At 37.1% G+C, this 20059-nt stretch overlaps 2 protein-coding genes across 2 annotated transcripts; both read right to left on the reverse strand.

Annotated features, from left to right (window-relative positions):
* Positions 1-1716: 1716 nt before the first annotated feature.
* On the reverse strand, positions 1717-4903 carry krt18a.2 (keratin 18a, tandem duplicate 2). The gene is made up of 6 exons (XM_081387426.1): positions 4220-4903; positions 3673-3755; positions 3197-3353; positions 2893-3057; positions 2669-2794; positions 1717-2579 (listed from the first exon to the last, which is right to left on the reverse strand). The coding sequence occupies exons 1-6, from the start codon at positions 4571-4573 to the stop codon at positions 2346-2348; spliced, it is 1119 nt and encodes a 372-aa protein (XP_081243552.1). The 5' UTR covers positions 4574-4903; the 3' UTR covers positions 1717-2345.
* Positions 4904-5647: 744 nt separating this feature from the next.
* On the reverse strand, positions 5648-9538 carry krt18a.1 (keratin 18a, tandem duplicate 1). The gene is made up of 7 exons (XM_081386455.1): positions 8982-9538; positions 7416-7498; positions 7162-7318; positions 6883-7047; positions 6651-6776; positions 6281-6501; positions 5648-6142 (listed from the first exon to the last, which is right to left on the reverse strand). The coding sequence occupies exons 1-7, from the start codon at positions 9408-9410 to the stop codon at positions 6028-6030; spliced, it is 1296 nt and encodes a 431-aa protein (XP_081242581.1). The 5' UTR covers positions 9411-9538; the 3' UTR covers positions 5648-6027.
* Positions 9539-20059: the final 10521 nt, after the last annotated feature.

Consider the following 20059-nt stretch of genomic DNA (forward strand, 5'->3'; position numbering starts at 1 on the left):
AATTTTCAACTGTTTGGTCACCCATATTCTTCAATATATATATATTTTTTGTGTTCAAGACAAAAGTTCAAGAAAGAAACTCATACAGGTTTGGAACAACTTGAGTAAATGACCACAGAAATTAATTTTTTGGGTGACCTAACCCTTTAAGCCTATACCATGACTATACTGCCTTGGATCATATACTGTACTGTATTGCTCAATTGTTGTTTTACAGTGGCACAAAAGCATTTTGTGTAACTGTCTGGACAGAATAAAAATGAGTTGAGTGGGCCTTACAGAAGTGGGATACTTGTCGTATCATGGGATCTTAGCAAAGTCTCGTTTTCCCCTAACCAATTTATTCAATAAGGCTTTGAAAAGAAGGGCATCAGTGTGTACAAAAGTACAAAAAAGTAAAAGTAAAAACTTAACCCCATGTTATCGCTGTTATGAAATGATGCAGTGTTAGTACAGAATGTTATGACTAGATGCTCTGCAACCGACATCAAATAGCATGCCTCTGCCTCATATTCACGTGCTTTGGACAGTCACGGAAACATTGTGTATTGTATAAACAGTGATTTTAGCGTTTAAGGGGGAAAATGTCAAATGGAGGGAAGAAGAGATTGTTTCATTCTTACCCTTAGAGCCCGAAAAATCCCTTCAAGGTAAACTTTATGATACAGTCGGCAATTTATTATATAAGGATGGGCAATGCTAGAGCCTTATGTAAACATATTGCATGCAGCGTTCGTCCAATCAATGACACTGACACAACAAATATCCAAATAAGGATGTTAACCCTTGGATTAGGAATGTACAATATGAAATGTCAGTTTATGAAAACCCATTGTTAACCCTTATGTGAAATGTAAAGCAAGATAACCCAGGATTCCATTTGTGTGAAAAGCACTGAAATTACTTTAGAGTGTGCACATTTAAATTAAGATTGCAATTTTTTTTTAATTTTGATTGAAAGGCTAACACAACTCTTTTATGTTGCATGTTGGAAGAAACTCTAGTGTATTTTTATAACTCAGAAAACTTGCCCAGATTGTCAGCTTCAGTTTTCCATCCACAAATGTCTGCGTTGACAACGCCATTTGCAAACCAACTATTTTTTCCTCTGAATACGCTCCTCCAGCTGTGACGAAGATGGATTTGAGTGGAAACAGTGCTTCACAGTTAGCCGCAAATTCCCGCTTTTACAGGCCCACAGTGGAACATTCTATACTTAGTCACTGTGCACTGCCACATTTTCAAGTCAGTTCATGGGGTTTGCCTCCACAGATTTTGTATAAAACTGATACTAATATACCAAATTTAAGTGGGAATTTGCACAGCATAAAAATAAGAAAACGTGGCATGAAGCATGGATTTCTGATGGGGGTTTCTTAGTAAACGCAGCAGACTTATAATGCTCAGAGAACTTATAATCTTGTCATTGGATACTTCACAATTGTTTTCTTCTGTTTCTTCTTAAATTCTACCCTGGAAATCTGACCCATCATGCCTTGGAGGCAAAATGCTTACAGGCTTAATGGATGAATATTGTTTATGTTTAGCCTGACAGCTTTCAGTTTCTCATTTAGACTGATTCCCAAGAAAGATTACCTGCCAAGTGCTAGTTCCAAAAAGATAAAGGGTAATAATCAATCATACTTTTAACACCTTACTGGGCAAAATAATTATACTAGTGAAATCAACCATCAAAAAAGTAGATCTGTAAGGATAAGAGAGCATGGTTTATATATTTATTTGTCGATAGGTTAATTGTCCATAGTAGTTGTTAGTTTGAAGTGCAAAAACAAGACCATCATTTTATTTTCATTTCGCTCTTTCAGTTATTATGATTGACTGGTGGAATGTTTTTGTGAAATGAAAATGGAATCGGATGCCACTTACTGTTTTCTTTCACTGAGATGACATGTTCAAACTGCTCATTAGACTAGGGTCCAATTTTTCATAACAAGAAACTGAAACTTTGACATTGATAAAACAACAAAGTTCAAGTAGAGATACACTGTATGGTTTGAATTAAGAGAGCGGTGGCTTTCCAACATATGTTCAAATCTGATTCAACAGAAATACTATACTAAAAAATATTCATAGTATTTATGAATGGTTTTGATTCATAAGATATTTGGTTTGTGCTCTTTATCTTTCATGAACAGCAGTGATCTCGTTTTTGTTTAAGTCACTTTTTGATTGTTTTCGAGATGGGTTACACTATTTTCCCATCCACTAGTGGTCTCTAATATTGGTCTCTAATATTTTCTCAAATCTGTAAAAATATCTTATTAACATCAAGATTAAGTTTCCTGAAGGAGAAATAGCCATGGCCAACATGTATGATACAAACATTACAAAGCAAATTCTTTATCTTCTCCATCCAGAAGTCTCCTGTACATGGCTATCTCAGCTTCCAGCTCCATCTTGATGTTGAACAGGACCTGATAATCCAGTGTTTGACTTTGAATGCTGTCACGCAGCTGCTTAAGCTCAGACTCCCACATCAAAATGACGCCATTGTATTGCTCCACTTGCATGCCATATCGCAAATTTGTTTCATGAAGAGCTTCTTCCAAAGATGCTCTCTGTAAGAAAAGGCAAAAAATAAAAGAAACATGAGTAATATGTTCAAAAGTAGGCAGCTCCATCAAGGTGTGCAGGAAAAATCTCTTACACTTCCAGTCAGAGACTGCAGCTCTGTTTCCAAAGTCTGCATCTGCCTGCGGCTCACGCTGACTTGTGTTCTGGCTTCCTTCAATGCTGCAGTGTTCTCGGTCACTTGAACCTGCACCACAGTGATCTATACAAAAAAATAGAGAATTCAAATTTTTTCTTGTCTTTAAAACAAAAAAAGAAATTAAGTGTAAACCTTGAAAAACAATACAAAATATGCCCCACTTTTGATTCATGCCAGGCTTTGAGCTCCTCCTGGTTCTTGAGGGCGATCTTTTCGTAATTGGCTCTCATCTCCTCCATGATCTTAGTCAGGTCCTGTCCCTTAGGAGCATCAACATCCACCTGCACTCCTGACTGGGTGATCTGACTATATAATTCTGACACTTCCTGAAAAATAGATTTAAGGTTCCACAGGGTTAGATCTTGGGCCCTCATACTATTTTTTGTGAGCTACTGCACTCTGATCTGTTGTAATTTAATATGATTTTTTTTTTTATTTATGTGTAATATAATCAAATGTATTTACCAGTTGATGTTGTTTCTTTAAATTGATGAGTTCCACTTTCAACGCTTCAACATCATTTTCCAGATGCAGTCGTGCCACATTGGTGTCATCCAGCATCTTTCTTAATGCATTTATGTCTGCTTCAACAAACTGTCTTAGCTGAAATTCACTTTCAATCCTATAGACATTACATTAATGAGAATTAATACTTTTTTATTTATTTTGTATTTTTTTATTGCTTTGGTGGCTGGTTGAATTAAGAATATAAATTGGATATTCTCAATTTAGAGTTTCAATGGACACAAATTTGACTCAAGCTGATTCATCAGAATGTTCCATGGAAAAGAAAGACTGTACATTTTAAATGCTACAAGTTTATATTGTCAACTTGCACATTTGCATATAGTTCTTGACATAAATGGCCTCACATCTAATATAAATGGAATAAACCCCACAGAACATAGTCTGATTTTATGTAGTCTTTAAAACCAGCTTACCTGACCCTGAGGTCTTCAGCATCAAACTTGGAATGGTCAATTTGAACAGCCAATTTTGCATTGCTTAAAACCATTTCCAGGATCTAAATGGATATAACCAAAAAAGGTACAATACAGCCTATTGTTAGACAATTATCTAAGGCCAATACAAAGGAGCCGCTTCTCAAGAATTTTTTATATGCCTTACTCAAGGGCACGCTCAAGGTCCAGTTTTTGAGTCATCATTACTTTGAACTGAACCTATATCCCTTTCATTTCACCCACATCCCCCTATAGTAATGATCAAGCAATAATGCCTAATAAAAATTAAGCAAAAATATAACTAGTACTAAAGTAAAAGAACCTGTTTTGGATGTGGTTGGACAATAATTTAGAGCAATGAATGAACCAGTTAATACTATCTATAACATTTACATTCAACCTCACAGAAATGCAAATGTCTAAGCAATGAAGAAAATGTGGAAAATGAATAATGATGCATATTGAGATTCTGCAAATGGCAATATTTTTAGAGACTAGTATCTCAGTGGACAGAAGTACCAATTACCTGTTTGCGTATTTTATCAAGTGTGGCTTGGTAGTGACTGTAGTCCTTAGTATCTGGGTCTTTTTTCTCCAGAACCTGGCGGATTTTCACCTCCAGCTCGCCGTTGGCCTTCTCCAAACTCCTAACTTTGTCCAGGTAGGAAGCAAGACGTTCATTCAGTATTTGCATAGTTTCCTTTTCATTTGCAGCATTTCCAACATGCCCCATTTGTGCAGTGTTAGATCCAAAGATCTCCTTGGAAAAGGAACCCCTGTTCCCAGCACTTCTCCAAGAGTAAAATGTGGGTCTCGGCACACTGAGATCCTCTGATGACATTCTGTATATTCTTTTGTTCTGAATGCTGAAGTTTTGCATTTTGCAAAATTGTCTGCAGAGAGATCTTTAATGAAAAGGAGATCAGATGCAACTTCTGGTTCTGAGAGGAATGAGATTTTTATGGTTTTACACTTAACAAGATGTAGACACATTTATATTATCTTTAGACTCTGGACTCCCACCCCACCCACTGCTTAGTGTTATGGCTCTAATAACCAGGAAATCAAACCAATAGGTCTCCTGATGAAAGTATTTCTCCTAAGAATGAAAATTCTGTCATCATTTAGAAAATATGTAGAAAATATTTTTGGTCCGTACAATAAAAGTAAATGTTGTCCAGTGCTATTTTGGACCCTGTTGATGTTCATTGTGTGGACAACCACTTTTGAAACATTTTTCAAAGTATTTTCTTTTGTGTTCTGAAGAACACAAGAAAGAAATTCATACAGGTATGCAACGACATGAAGTGAGTAAATGATGAAAATTTAATTTAATCTCTATCCTTTAACCACTCACTTGACCTCACTTGGCACTTTTTGAGTAATGTCTTTTAGAATTCATTTCAATTAGGGAATGTCTTCAAATAAGTCCTAACATGGACTACCTGCATCAAATAGTTTGGTTCATACAACATCTTAAAGGAGCTCCTTGAATGCTGTCTCTGCATGAATCAGTTACCAATGTCAAGCTCCTTTTTCTGTCCTCATGATATGAATATCTCTTAAATCACAGTGGCTGAAATAAATATGAAAGATACCGATTTCCACAACAAAAGGTCTTATCACAACTGACATTATTTAATAATTGGTTGTAAAATGCGGTTGTCTTTCTTTCTTTCTTTGTGAAAACAAGCAGCATTTAGTCAGTTCTCCAGTTTTTGATCTAATTTTCACATAACCACCAATTATTAATTTTTCTTTTAAATTATAGACAATTTTTTTTATAAAAAAAAAAAAAGTTCAGGTCCAAGTATGCCACTTTAATTGTATTACCCTCAGAACTGCTTTTATTCTAAAACTGGATGCAAAGAATGATTGCACTTGAAGCTCAAAACTATTTTGATCAGACTAACGTTATAGTCATAACTTTAATGACAGAAGCAGAATGCAAAGATTTGATAAAAGTGTCATCTTTTATTGGAAAAGACAAGACATGATGACAACAACACAACATAGAAACGAAATGGGACAATTGGTGATTCGGCGTAAACAATCATTGTCATTACAAAAATATGTTGTAAAGTTTCAATAGTGTTCATTGACATTCAGTCTTTTTTGGCTATAGTCATTTAATTGATAAATTTGTTGTTTTAAATTAGTGTTGAAATGTGCTAGTTAAATCTCATTGCATATGTGCTCCGAGACCCTTACAATAAGGCACTCTGAACTAAATAAATATCTAATGTGTTAAGTCCAACCTGTCTTAAGATCAATTTATCATTGGCCCAAAAGGTTTTTCTGATGTGTTGTGGTGGTTGATCTGAAATTTGATGTTCAGAGTTTCCTCTCTTTGGTCTCTGTGCTCGAAGACACCACCTTCCCATCCACCAGCGTCTGTGTCACAGTCATCACTTTAACCTTCTTTTGCTCGTCAAGAGCATCCTGGAGCCTGCAGGAGAAAAAAATGCTTGTTACCAACCACACAAAACAAATATTCCAGCAAATCTAGCCACAAAGTTTTAAAACAAAGCCGCATTACATGTCTACACAAATGGTGAACTTCTTTATGCTTCAAAAGAAAACTTACTTGAAGTCTCCACCGTCGAGAAGCCTCCTGTAGGTGGCAATTTCTGCCTCCAGCTTCATCTTGATGTTCAGCAGAGCCTCGTACTCCTGAGTCTGGTGTTGAATGTTGTTGCGCAGGTTTGTGAGCTCAGACTCCAGTTGCAGGACGACGGTGTTGAGACTCTCGATCTCCATGTTGTAACGCATTTCTGTATCACGCAGGGTGGCCTCCAGGGATCCTTTCTGGAGAATGAAGCAAAGAAGAGTTCGCTTTTAGCCAACTTCATGAAGAACAAGTCTCGAGACAAATTCAAGACATTATATTTGGAAAAATTATTGGAAAGTTCAGATGCAAAATGGTAGCTTCTACAATGGCTACAAGGAAAACTCACCAGGTTCCTCTGTGACTCCAGCTCGATCTCCAACGTCTGAATTTGTCTGCGAAGTTCGTTGACTTCTGTACGAGCACCTTGGAGGGCTTCTGTGTTTTGTATGACTTGTACCTGAATCTCTGTGATCTAGAGAGAGCCCGAAAATTCACTTTAGCCCCAAAACAAAGGCATCAACATTTAACGGTGTTTAGCAAGACTTGGTGCAAGAAAATTATTGTCTTTTGGAATATACCTGAGATTCGTGCCAGGCCTTCAACTCCTCCTGGTTCTTCAGGGCCATCTTCTCATACTTGGCTCTCATCTCCTCCATGAGCAGAGCAATATCCTGTCCCTTAGGAGCATCAACATCCACCTGCACTCCAGACTGGGAGACCTGGTTACGAAGCTCCATTACCTCCTGTTGGGTGGAGAGACCATAAAATACGTCTTAAAGTAACGCCCATAATAAATCATGCGATATACAAATGTTTCCAGATGTGCTAATGTCCAAATGTGCCAGATATGTACTCACATTGTCATGGTTCTTCTTAAGGAAGATGAGCTCTTCCTTGAGGGCCTCAATCTCGCTTTCAAGGTTCATGCGGTTCATGTTGGTGTCATCAATGACCTTTCTCAAGCCGGTAATGTCGGCCTCTACACCTTGGCGGATGGACAGCTCAGATTCATACCTGCAGGCACAACATAGGTCAATGGGCCACTCTTCAAAACTAGGAAACTCTCCATGAGGTCAAAATGTTGGTTATACGTTACAATTCTGTTACTCACTTGACTCTGAAGTCATCAGCTGCCAGACGGGCGTTATCAATCTGGAGCACTAGACGGGCATTATTTGTGGTGGCATCAAAGATCTACAACCAAAACAGAAATCATTTGAATCAGTCAAAAGGGTCACACCAAAGAGTCAGGAAACCCACCATTGAACAATACAATGTGTAATTATGACACATGAAACCTCACCTAACTAACTGTTTTACAAATATGCAAATTTTAGTACATGATGTGTACATCTTCTGCCATGATGCCTTAGTTTGCTTAGATAAGAGGTACTGGAGGACAAAGTCCTTTTCACAGTCGATAATCATTAATCAACTGCCATGTTGAAAAAGCGTCTGGTATCTGTTTGACGGTTGTAAATTAAGTTGTGTAGTGGCAAAGGCAGGGGTCGAGTTGGATTTCCTGTTTTTTTTTTAACCTGATTGTACTTTGTTGTGTTAATGTTTTCCATGTTTGCAAGCCAGCATATCCTGACATCATGGAAAAGGGTGGAGATATATTATATTTTAACACTAGTGAGCTCAACATATTTTTCCATATGCTAAGGGGTGTTGGCTATGTATTGACTAACAATAGTTCTACTTAAATGTGCAATATGTTTTAATTGAAATAAATGTTTATTTCTATATAATATATTTTAATTGTTATATATACTGTATACTTCACCGAGTTTTTAACCTTTAAACTGTAAAATTCCTTTCAGTGCCAAACGTCATCTATCTTTTCATCAGGTTAATCTCATGGCTAATCCTATTTACTTTTGTGACTGTAGAAAACCTTGAGGAATAGGAATTTAATTGTTTTAATTTAATCTACCTGTCACTTTACTGTATTGTGACTGATGAATGTAAAACCAATCATTCTGATAACACTGTCTGGTTATCAGTGACATATTAGCTATAAATTTCAGCTTCAAGAAACAGTTGGTGTGAAACTGACTCGTTATCATTAACATTATCTGCTTTATGTACTTGCATACATGGACTTAGCAAAAATTACATGAATATAGCTAGCTTTGCTCCGAGGTAGGTCAGAAAAGTCTCACAGCTGGGCACATTTTGCACTGTCTGAACTCCCTCAACTTTTCCATTTCCCTTATGACACACAGAGAGAGACGCTAAAACATCTCAGATCCCAGAGTTTCCATCCACAGGGAATATATAAACATCTGGATGTTTAACAGGACAAGGATTAATACAGGATGGAAATGCTTATTCACCGGAATACCGGCTGTAAGCAGAAGTTATGACTGTCGTCCTGTTGAGACTGAGACTCCCTCCCCCATGCCTTCCCCTGTTTTTACTTTCACCCATAGTTTATTTTTTGGTTCTCTGCCTATCAGTGCTGGCCATCAGTAAACTCTCTTTCAGCCCTTTTAAATCAAACCAGCTTTAAATGACAAAGAAATGCCTTTGTTTTGTTAGTTTTTGTCCTGAAACCAAATAAATGTTCACTAGACTGTTAATAAACACTAAGCTGCACAATTAGTCTGTCACATTAAGTTCTTTATAGAGGCCATAAATTTCCTGTACCCTTCTCCCACTCATTCAAACTAACCTTCTTGCGCAGCTCGTCAACGATGGGGTGGAAACGGCTGTAGTCGTGGACATCAGGACCTCTCTTCTCCAGGGCCTCGCGGATCTTCAGCTCCAGCTTGCTGTTGGCCTGCTCCAGGGTCCTCACTTTGTCCAGGTAGGAGGCCAGACGGTCATTCAAGTTCTGCATGGCCATCTTCTCATTGCCCATGATCTCACCTGTAGACCCGGTGGCACTCATATGGATGGAGCTGGACATTGAAGGAACTCCCATTCCACTGCGGACGCCGGAGTAGGATGCAGAGGAGATACGGGTGCCTTGACCTCCAGCGCCGCCATAGATGCTTGCAGCCCGGTAAGTTGGCACGTTGGTGGTACGCTTGATAGACATATGGGACATCGGCACCTGGGAGGTGGAGGAACGCACACTGTAGCTTGTTCTCATACTCATGGTTGCTGGAAATGAGTGAGCAGATGAGTGGATGAAGGCCTGGAGAGAGGTAGAGCTCAGTAACACACAGCCAGAGGAGTGCACAGGGCATGAGGGACACTCTCAGGCTTTATGAACAAACAGCTCTCTAGAGTCCCGCCCCAAGCCCCTCCTACAGCCAAAAGAATTTCAGGCTGCGGTTATGTGACCGCCTTCAAGAAGTCTGTTATTACAAGTGGCTCCATTTTTCCTTTCAGAAATTAGAGTGAAATGTTCTTCACATCAGGATTTTTAGAGGTTTTTTTTTTAGTTTTTTTTTTTTATTAAAAGAACAGGCACTACTATCGTTAACAAAATATAATGTAATATGAACATTCTTGATATGACATCTCTAATGAAGATTTACTAAACTAAAAAGACCAAGAAAACCTATTTGGTAACACTTTACAATAAGGTTCTACTGTATGCTAGCATTAGTAGATCGTATAACTAACATGAAATAACAGTGAACAATACTTAAAACTTGTATTAATTTAGGTTTGTGTTAATTTATAAATGACTGATGTATTTATAACTTGAAGTTGTATAAAAATGAACATGTAGGCTATAATGAACAAACGTGAAACAATGAAAAGGATTATTTCTGAATTAACATTCACCTAGATTTATACATGTTAAAAATATATATATATTGTTAGTTGTTGTAATACCTAAAGCATTTACTACTTACACCACTTATTCACACAACTCATATAGTTACTTTTATATTATAAATATACTAATGCAGTATGAAATATTGAGCAACTCTCTTCCAGGGAAACCAAACTTGTTAGACACTCATATTGAGAAATCATTATGTTTTGCAATTTGTCGACTCATTTTTCGTGTTTCGGCAGGCCATCTTATCTTTCTCATCTTTCTCTGTTAACCATTATGCTGGGGAAAAAAACTGCCAAAAATGGTCAAGAGAGAATATGATAAGCCTATTCTAGTTTAGAAATCCGATCACAGAAAGGATTTTCCTGCTTGCCACGCCTGTAAAAGGATGTGTGAACAAAGGAACAATTAGTCTGGCTCCTGAGTACACACACATGTACGGACAAAGAAACAAGCTAATCACTGAAACCTATCTGGACCCCCCAATAGTTTTAAACCCATTCACACAATGGATTAGACCCATACCTGTTTGAAATAAGTTTCAGAAGAGAAAGCTGATACTATCCACACATTCCCAGAGGATTTACTTTGGGTTTGCAGGTTAGAGAATGAAAAACTACTGAAATTGCTAACTTTGGAAATACAAAAGAGATTTAAACTGCTAGGAAATTTTTTTATGTGACTTTTAGGTGTGTTTTCAAATGGAACAAGTGGACCTTTTGTACTTTGTAAGGCATTTTCCCATAAATTCAACTTCCTTACTCAAACGGCCCTTAAAATGTCCCAAGCGAGTATGAATAAAGCAATGCTAGTTTGTGTTTGGCTGTGAATTTGTTCTGTGGCGATCCTCCCTTATCCATTGTTTCGGAATGTGTTTGTTTGAGGCTGGATAGGGAACAGGAGGAATTTGATGTGAAAGAATGCAGATCAATGTTGTGGAGCTCTTTTCACATCCACAGGCTCTCAGTTTGCTCTTGTTTATTAACTGATGTAGGATATGAGTCATTTTTGAGGCTATAAACTCAATAAATAAATGAAGCTACTATTTTATTAAGTCATTGTTATTGTTATTATTTCATTCAGACTTGTCTTGTATGGTACTCCAATGACATTATTTATCATTTTAATCATAATGATTTGAACAAAATGAACATTTTGGTCTGAACCTTAGTCATGTCCCATTAATGTTAGTTAATGCATAACTAACAGTGAGATTAGTTACAGTATTAATAAATTAAGTTATTTAATAAAAATACAACTGTTGATTTTAAAATTATGTTAGTAAATGTAGAAATTAACATTAAATAAGATTAATAAATGCGTTAGAAGTATTTTTCATTGTTAGTTCATGTTAACTAATGTAGTTAACTAATGTTAACTATTGTAAAGTGTTAACCCTTAAATTAATTTAAATCCCTTTATATTGCATTGTTTCCCTCTTTCTTATTCCGGGTGTGTGTGATCATTCTTAAAGCCTTTAATCATGTTTCCTAAACCTAATGTAATCAGTGTTGTGGGTTGCCAGATCCTCACCACTCCACCCTTGGGAGGACTGAGAGATTATTGCTGCAAAGTTATGATGGAGACATGACAAAACAAGCGGGTGGTCCAGTCATAACTCATCTGACTTATTTGAGGAGTGTCCTCACAAAGAAAAAAGAAAAACATTTGGAAAAACAAACATGCATACAGCCACCCTCAGTTCATAAATCTATATGCTACACTATGTTTTTGAAAGACTGTTTTTCCCTCATAATTCTTCAAAAGAAAATATTGTCATTCACATAGAGGATAAGTTATCTGATTGTGCATCACAACTGTCATGGGAATCATAAGGAAAAACAGTTTAAACGGGCCACGTTGCATAATCTAATACAACAGATGGGTAGGGAGGGTGGAGGGGGGTCATCTGAGCTCTGATAAAAGTGAGTCATTTACTGTCAGGTGAAAGCAGTGCCATATATGGGCACATTTGTAAATGTGTTGGCACAGAACCCATGATTAAATACAAGATTTACTATTCATTTACTTAACTCAACACAGCAAACTTAATTTAAATAAAAACTGACCTGTGAAGTCTGATGTGCCACATTGTATGTTGTGCTAAGTTTAGTGAAATAAAGTGCCTTTTAAACATTGTGCAGGTCACGGATCCGGTTGCATAATTGGTTTATGGCCACTTTCAGACATAGTCTGTCGATCATCATCTGAATGATCCTGCAGAGAGTTTGTTTAAATGAACTGTCTTTCACTCATAGTGTCGTTTGTCTGAAGAACTTGTTTATCTAATATCAATCACAACACACATATATATATATATATATATATATATATATATATATAACTGGCCGCTTCTCCAAATACATGACAGCTCATTCAGAATAACCCCGATAGGATACATTTTTATTCATAGCACTCTTAACATTCAAAATTTGGGGTCTGTGGAAAGTAGGGCGGGGCCGAGAGCCTTGGGAATGGAGCGAGGCTGGTGGCGCGAGTGCTAATGAGCTAATGAGTGACTCAGTGAAGGACGAGAGTATCAGGCCTGGGACATTTATGTTGTGTTTTATTATGTTTATATGAGGCAGTCATCCATGAGGGGCTTCCACTTTACTTTTGTTTTGTTGTATGTTTATTTTGTCATTAAAATTTCATTGATCATTTGTCGGTTCCCGCCACCTTCTTACCTGAGCCTTTAGACCTCATTACAGGGTCATTAATATTTCTTTTTAAGAAACTGATGAATTAAATTGATCAAAAAAGAGATTTATATAATTACAAAATATTTCTGTTTCAAAAAAAAATTGTTCATCTAAAAATATCTATCTAAAAAATATTACAACTGTTTTTAATATTTTGATAATAATCAGAAATGTTTCATGAGCATCAAATCAGCATATTAGAATGATTTCTGAAGGATCATGTGACACTGAAGACTGGAGTAATGATGCTGAAAATTCAGTTTTACCAACACAGGAATAAATAAAATTTTGAAATTGTAATGATATTTTTTCACTATAATAATTCACAATGAGTAAGAGACCTCTTCCAAAAACATTTGGAGCGGAAGTGCATGTCATCTACCATTTTAGTTAACTTACTTCAATTTAATTTAATTTTTAATATTTTCCCCAATATTCACTGGCCCCTCTGCAAATAATCTACATATCATTTTTTTGTTATTATATAGTTTTATATATTAAAAAGAAATGTATTAATATTTTATGTTAAACTTTTGTTTTTAAAACATGTTTTATGTGTCATGCAAGGATTTGAGAAATGTGTATGAACCAATTAATCAATAATTTGTGGTCCAGATTTTCAAAATGAGTTGCTTAAATAAGGAGTTGTGCAGTTGTTAAACGTTTTGGTGAGATGTTTTCCAGCAGCAGCTTTCAAATTATGTGAAGATGACATTGCAGGGGACAGATTAAAGAAAATTGGGTTTCTTGTTATCCAGAGCGAAGAAGTTGCATGCTCAGCAAAGTGTTTTGTTTGATGACAGCATGGTGGAGGTTTAGACTAGGTTCATAAGTCAGAGACAGGTCAATCCTCTGCATCTGAATGTGAAATACACTGGGCTCAATACTGGCTTTCAGGCTTTTCTGATGGCAGCAGTGCATAACAAACCTCTAGTCACAGACATAACCATTTATGAGCAATATGTGCTATCATCCTGGCTGGTAGTTTGAAAAAACAAGATCATTCAAATTTAGGATCTGATAAAAGTTTTTCTCCTATCTAAGCAGAATCAGATGATTCCCGAAGTCCACACAGAGGGTGGGTTTTCCCAGTACCTTGTAAGCACTCAAAAAAAAAAAAGTGTTTAAAGGGTTACTTCAGGATTTAGCATTAAGCTTTGTATTAGTAGAAAACCTGTAGTATTTTCGAATTACCATGCTTTCCCCCCTCATATCCCCCTGAGACGAGAGATTTATGTATTTTTTGTCTGGAAAAAAATCCTCCGATGACGCAAAAATCGTCATTTTGCGTCATCGGAGGATTTTCTGTCCAGAGGCTAAAGACTACAGCCAGTAGATGGCGTTGTTCTGCATGTTTACAACCCGGATCTCAGTCACAGAATGTACACACACTCAGTCAGCCGTCTTTCTTTGGAAGCTAAGCTAGCATGCTCTTGTTCTGTGGAGAAAGCTGAATAATAGGAGAAAGCTGAGTAAGTAGGGGTTACCATCCTCCTTTTCCCGGACTTGTCCGGCGGGCGAGACTGTTAAAAATGTCCGGGATTCGGCTTTTGCGTTCTGCGGTCGCCATTCATTGTTTACATGCACACCTCTCGTTTCAATCTAACTGAATTAATTCCGATCGGTGAATCTGACTGTAGTGTTTACATGAACGCTAAACAAGTGATCGGTTGATGTGCGTTTTAACATTGCTAAGAAAATTCCCGCTCCTCCGTGAGAGATGCGAGACCCGGCGCGTCTCAGTATGAAGCCACCAGCCTCGCGCCGTTCTCCCGCGGCCGTCAGCCTCGTCCTGCTCGCCACAGTAAACATGATGAATGGCGACTGTAGAACGACTGAATCCCGGACATTTTGGGTCTCTAAATCCCTGGCAAACTCATCACTTACTTAGGCTAGCCTTGTTGTTTTCAACTGTGCTCTCTAACCGGTAGGCGTGGCCTCCTAAGGCAGCGAAGCAAGTGCATTGTGGGAGTTGTTGTCTTTCATCCACATAAGCCAAAAATACATTTTCTGGCTTTTCTCAGTCTAGAAAGCTCCAAATTCAAAAATTTCTCCACATTTCTTCTACTTAAATTACCTATTTAAATACACATTCATCTTCCCAGAGGTGAAGTATCCCTTTAACATTGACACAGTCATGATTCATCACACAGAGTGAGTCAGGGTTGAATCCGGGAGGTGTGACACAACCAGTCAATAAAAATTATTTTATTTATCTTTTTATAACGTTTTGACTACCTGCCTGTCAGTTATTATTTTATTTTATCTTATCTTATTATATTTTCTTTTATTTATTTATATATTATTTATTTATTTATATATATATATATATAATTATTAATAAAAATAATATTTATTATATATTTATATTTATAGTTTATTTTATTTTATTATATCGTTTTGTTTTGTTTATCAATCAAACTTTCCTCTACACTACACTGTGAAAACACTATGGTTGACAGAACTTTACCATAAAAAAACATTTTACCACCATTTTTTTTACAGTTTTACAGATGAAACTTAAATTTACAGGAAAAAATTACCTGAAAAAATTATAATATACCAGATTATAAAATCTGTTTAGATCTTTTACAGTTTTTAATCGTATATAAGGGTATAAAGTATATAGTAGTATATCACAGTGAGTATAGTATACTATAGTAGTATACTTTAGTATATAGTAGGCTAACTTACTGTTAACGAATTAACAGGATTTTACCATAGGATTTTTTACCATTAAAATTACAATAATCTTTACAGCGTAGGAATCTAATTGCAGTACCATTGTTTTGCAATAATCTTGCAATCTGAAGCATGTTTCATCTGAAATCAGTTCTTACGTCAAACTTCGATTGTGACAAGCTGTTTGGTGTCACTAGAGCTGGACACCTGATCTGGTTTTATTTCGCACACATTCAGGCGTGGACAAAAACCACAAGATTGAGATGTTCCAGATGTGAGTACACCTGATGAAACACTTGGCAGGTGTCTGACACATTCCTCAGATCTGAGACAGCACAGCAGAACAGACACAAGTCAGTCAGAGTTGGGGGACCCGCACAGATAAAAGACAGGGGAGGCAGTGGGAAAGGTGGAGGAAGAAGGGTGTGGGCAGTTACTGGATGTCTGATAGTGTGACTAAGATGCTTTGATTCTTGCAAAGCACATTCCACTGACTCTTTGTTCTATTTCTCTGTAGGATAAAGCTTAGGAGGAGGAGGAGAGTGAGGGGAAATTCTGTGTGTGTGTGTGTGTGTGTGTGTGTGGCTCAATCATCCCTTGTCTCATGTAAAATCCTCTCGCACTTTGAGCATATTAGATAACATGCAAAAATTCACAGAGACCTCCATTTGTACATATTAAAATATAATCTGTATGTAAATATAGTTTGTGTACAAACCATTAGTATTAACTCTTTCCCCACCAGCGCTTTTTAAAAAAGTTGCTAGCCACCGCCAGCGTTTTTGAACGAAATTTTCATGGCCCCCAGATTTTTTATGTGGCTTTTTTTGGTGTATGAATGTAATGTTGATGATTGCGTTATTTTACATATGATTACATATGATATTGCTTGTTTCTGCGTCTTCTTCACCTGTGTTTTGATCAGTACTCTTTCAGAAGATGTGTCCTAGCGCCCCCCTACCGTATAACAGTGAAAACATGGGTAGCTGAAAAATTCTGTCAATGGCGGGGAAAGAGTTAAACTCCTGCATGTTATTGCATGTATTTAACCTCCCCACGAAATTTCGTGCTAAATCTGCATGGGAAAACTTTCGTCCTCGCATGAAATTCCAGATTGCATGGATTCCTATTAAAATTACCAGATTTTGCTGTGAAAATTCATCAAACAACGGTTAATGTTGGTGAACATGATTTCACCAAGTACAGTACAACATGTACCAGGTGGATCAACATCTTTGTTGATCCTGGAAAAACATTCCAATCAACCAATCAGGTTTTAGGGACAAGTTTACACTTTATGTCAAGTTTAGACTTACATCAGTGTTGACGGTTGACGATTGACTTCCATAGTAGGAAAACAAAATAATATGGAAGCCAATGGATACCGTGAACTGTCTGGTTACCAACATTCTTCAAAATGTCTTTTGTGTTCAAAAAAATAAAGAGACTCATACAGGTTTGGAACACCATGAGGGTGAGTAAATTATGAAAATATATAAATTCTTTGGTGAACTATCCCTGTAAAGTTTGTTCATGTGTCTGCATTTGTTAGTTAGTTTGTTGATATACAGTTGTTAGGGTGTTCTAGGTGTTTGTTTACTGCCCAAAGGTTGGATTGCAAATATTGGATTTGGATATTCCAGTCCTTAGATATGCTTCAGGTCCCTCCTTCAATACAAGTCTGTAGGATTTTTTCACCAGTTTTATAATCCACCAAATGGAAATCATACATCCAATCACTTAGAAAAGTAACAATAAGCCACATGATTTGAGGTATCACTCATGTCCGACACGGCGTACGACTTCTTGCATGCAGAAGTTTAATACTTAGAGTTCAGGGTTTGTTCAAAGCACAAATTCAGGCATGGAAAATCACACAGCAATTAGTGTGAAGAATTCCCCCTCTTACGTAAAACATGCTCCAAGAATACATTCCCAAGGCAGCAGGAAACAACTTTCCCCTTCATACGCCTTTTTTTTTTTTACCACGCCACCCCAGCTGCTCTTGGCGGGTTCTCGTGATTTTACACACCAAATTTCACAACTGTGTCGCCCCTACAGCTGCACGTCTTCTGGAACAGCAGTGCAGAGGCGCCGACTCATTTACAATGTCCAGCCTACTGAGACCGAGCTCGTATAATCGGCCGAGCAGATGAGGGGCGGAGCGGTACGGTACAATGGAAAGACTCACTGAATGAAAAGAACTACTGTGTGCCTCTCAAGGGACCACAGCAGCTCACTCACACTCAGTAGCTCTCAAATTAGGGAAGACGGGAAGGCTATGTGTGTGTGTGGCAATGGAAAGAAGTGTTAAAGAATATTTTCAGCCTTTGTGTTGAATGATGAATTATCATCACACTATGAAGGACGTTTCGTACATGTCTGTGACATTTAGGCAGACAGTGGCATCTTCACCATGTCTGGATTCTTCCCTTTTCTTAAGCTCGTAAAAATCTTGTCAGATGATTCAGTGTTGCATTCATCTGGCCGGGATTCCACTGTCTTATTACCCAGCATTCTTTGAGAGTGCACTGCATAATGATGTTTCACAGCAGGGCACGGGAACATGGCCGAGGCTTCCTTACTCGTTTTGCTGGAATGATTTATCGTTGGGTTCCAGACAGAAAACAGACACACATTGTAGTGCTCTCGCCGCTTCTGAAAAGTTCCTGCGAAGCTTTATCTAGATTTTTTACGCCGCCACAATTCTGTTATGTTCTGGTTGGTTGCCAGGGCATTGATGTGTGGTCCCTACGATATTCACAGGGTTTTTTAGCACGCTGCAATGCTGTTACTATGGTGTTGTTTACTAGCAAAAGTGTCTGACATTCTTCTAGATATAGGGAGGGGGTTGGGTGTGGGGGGGTTCATGTCAGATGAAAATCGTGAATTGCTTAGAAAAGTGGTAGCACATCTCTCAATTTAGGGTGAGGTTTGTTATTATAATTATTAAGTTGAATTATTATAATATGAATATGAATTATATGATAATAATTAGGATTAAAGGTCTGTTAAGTTGGGAAGAAAAAGTTAAATATAAAAAAAAATTATAATAAGAAGAAGAAATGGAAAAAGTAGTCAAAATGTGATAGTTTTTTAAAATATTTTGAATTAGCTTTTATTTTTATATTTTCGGTTTTCATTTTAGTAATTTTGTTAGGGGCTTTTTGTCATGTTTATTAGGTTTTTTATATTTATATTAATTTATTTGTATTTATTTCCATTTTAATTTCAGTAAACGTATTTTATTTCAGTTTTCATCTGTTTTATTTGATTTCAGTTAGCGAAATGTCTTTTTTTTTTTTTTTTTTTTTTTTTTTTTTTTTAGCAATACCAACACTGTCTCACAATAGTCCTTTTATATTGTGTCTTTTTGAGAAACATCAAAACAACGCCCAGCCTCAAAGCTCTCTGAGAAGGGGCATGGGGAGCGAAAGGGAATGGTTCGAAACCATCCATTCTGGAAGACTTGGCTTTGATCTGGCAACCCTCCTGTCCTGACCTCTCTCCTCTCCCTCCATTGCTCATGGTGCTTACTTCAGTTAGAGAAATACCTCATATGTTTGTGGAGAGTGGCACTGCAGTATGAAAGTGGATGGACAGTGTGAAGGCCATGTATCAGGAGCGTACGTCTCAGGTATTAGTTGGCAGGAATGAGCACAGAGCACTATGGGTCAGTTTGCTCTACAGGCATGTTAGTTGTATTGTATTTCTTCATTCATTCTCAATCATTGTCTTATTATTCAAGCCAAAGGCCAAGGTTTCATTCTGCCCCTGATTCTGTGTCTCTATGTGTGTAGAGACTTGCTTTTCCAGAAATACAGGAAGATGGGGGTAACCTCTGAAATTGGGTTCCTGTCTTCCTGTTTTTGTCTTGGTTTACAGGAAGTTCCACCTCAGCAAAACACAATCCAGACTGAGACTTGGGGGCTCTGGGGTTAGTGATAGGGATGGGCGATGCCATTTCTTTTCCTTTTGACCAGATACAAAGAACTAATTCCAATACTGCAGATATCGATACCTCTATTAAAAGGAAAGCATTAGTGATTCTGAGGATAAAATGAGTAGCTAATTATAGCATTTAAAAGTTGCTAGGCCTATAGACTTTATTTTGATGATTTGGACATTCTACTAACTATATATAACTTTACAACTACATGTCAACTAACTCTCATTAGAGATTAGTAGACTGTTAGGTTAGGGTTAGGTGTTTGGGATCGGGTTAGTAAGTTGACATGGAGTTGCAAAGGTACTTATAGTCAGTAATGTCTGTTGGAGGAGCATCAAAATGAAAACAGACAGTCTAATACTCTAATGACTGGTAGTTGACATGTAGTTGCAAAGTTACTTATAGTCAGTAGAATGTCCATCGAAATAAAGCGTTACCTATATTTAATATTTATTTAATATTTATTAACATGACAATTCAATTTCTATATTTTAAAGCTATATTAAACAGCAAAAAAATCAGCCTATACTAGCTTGTTATTTAGTGTAGTGAAATACTTCAGTATTAGACGGCTTATTCTGTTTGAATGACCACTCTCTGTTTGGCTATGGCAGTTTTTAGCATTTATACTCGTGTTCATTGTTGGGGAAAGTTACTTTTAAAAGTATGCTAACAATATT

The sequence above is a fragment of the Scardinius erythrophthalmus genome, assembly GCF_964197995.2.
Source record: "Scardinius erythrophthalmus genome assembly, chromosome: 15".
NCBI lineage: Eukaryota > Metazoa > Chordata > Actinopteri > Cypriniformes > Leuciscidae > Scardinius > Scardinius erythrophthalmus.

Coding starts and splice junctions, on each gene's coding strand:
- krt18a.2 (XM_081387426.1), bottom strand. CDS start 4,573: ATGCAAAACTTCAGCATTCAGAACAAAAGAATATACAGAATGTCATCA. Junction 2,795..2,892: donor AAGCCTGGCATGAATCAAAA/GTGGGGCATATT, acceptor TTTTTTGTATAG/ATCACTGTGGTGCAGGTTCA. Junction 2,580..2,668: donor TGCAGTCTCTGACTGGAAGT/GTAAGAGATTTT, acceptor CTTTTCTTACAG/AGAGCATCTTTGGAAGAAGC.
- krt18a.1 (XM_081386455.1), bottom strand. CDS start 9,410: ATGAGTATGAGAACAAGCTACAGTGTGCGTTCCTCCACCTCCCAGGTG. Junction 7,499..8,981: donor TTGACGAGCTGCGCAAGAAG/GTTAGTTTGAAT, acceptor TTTTGGTTGTAG/ATCTTTGATGCCACCACAAA. Junction 6,502..6,650: donor TGGAGTCACAGAGGAACCTG/GTGAGTTTTCCT, acceptor TTCATTCTCCAG/AAAGGATCCCTGGAGGCCAC.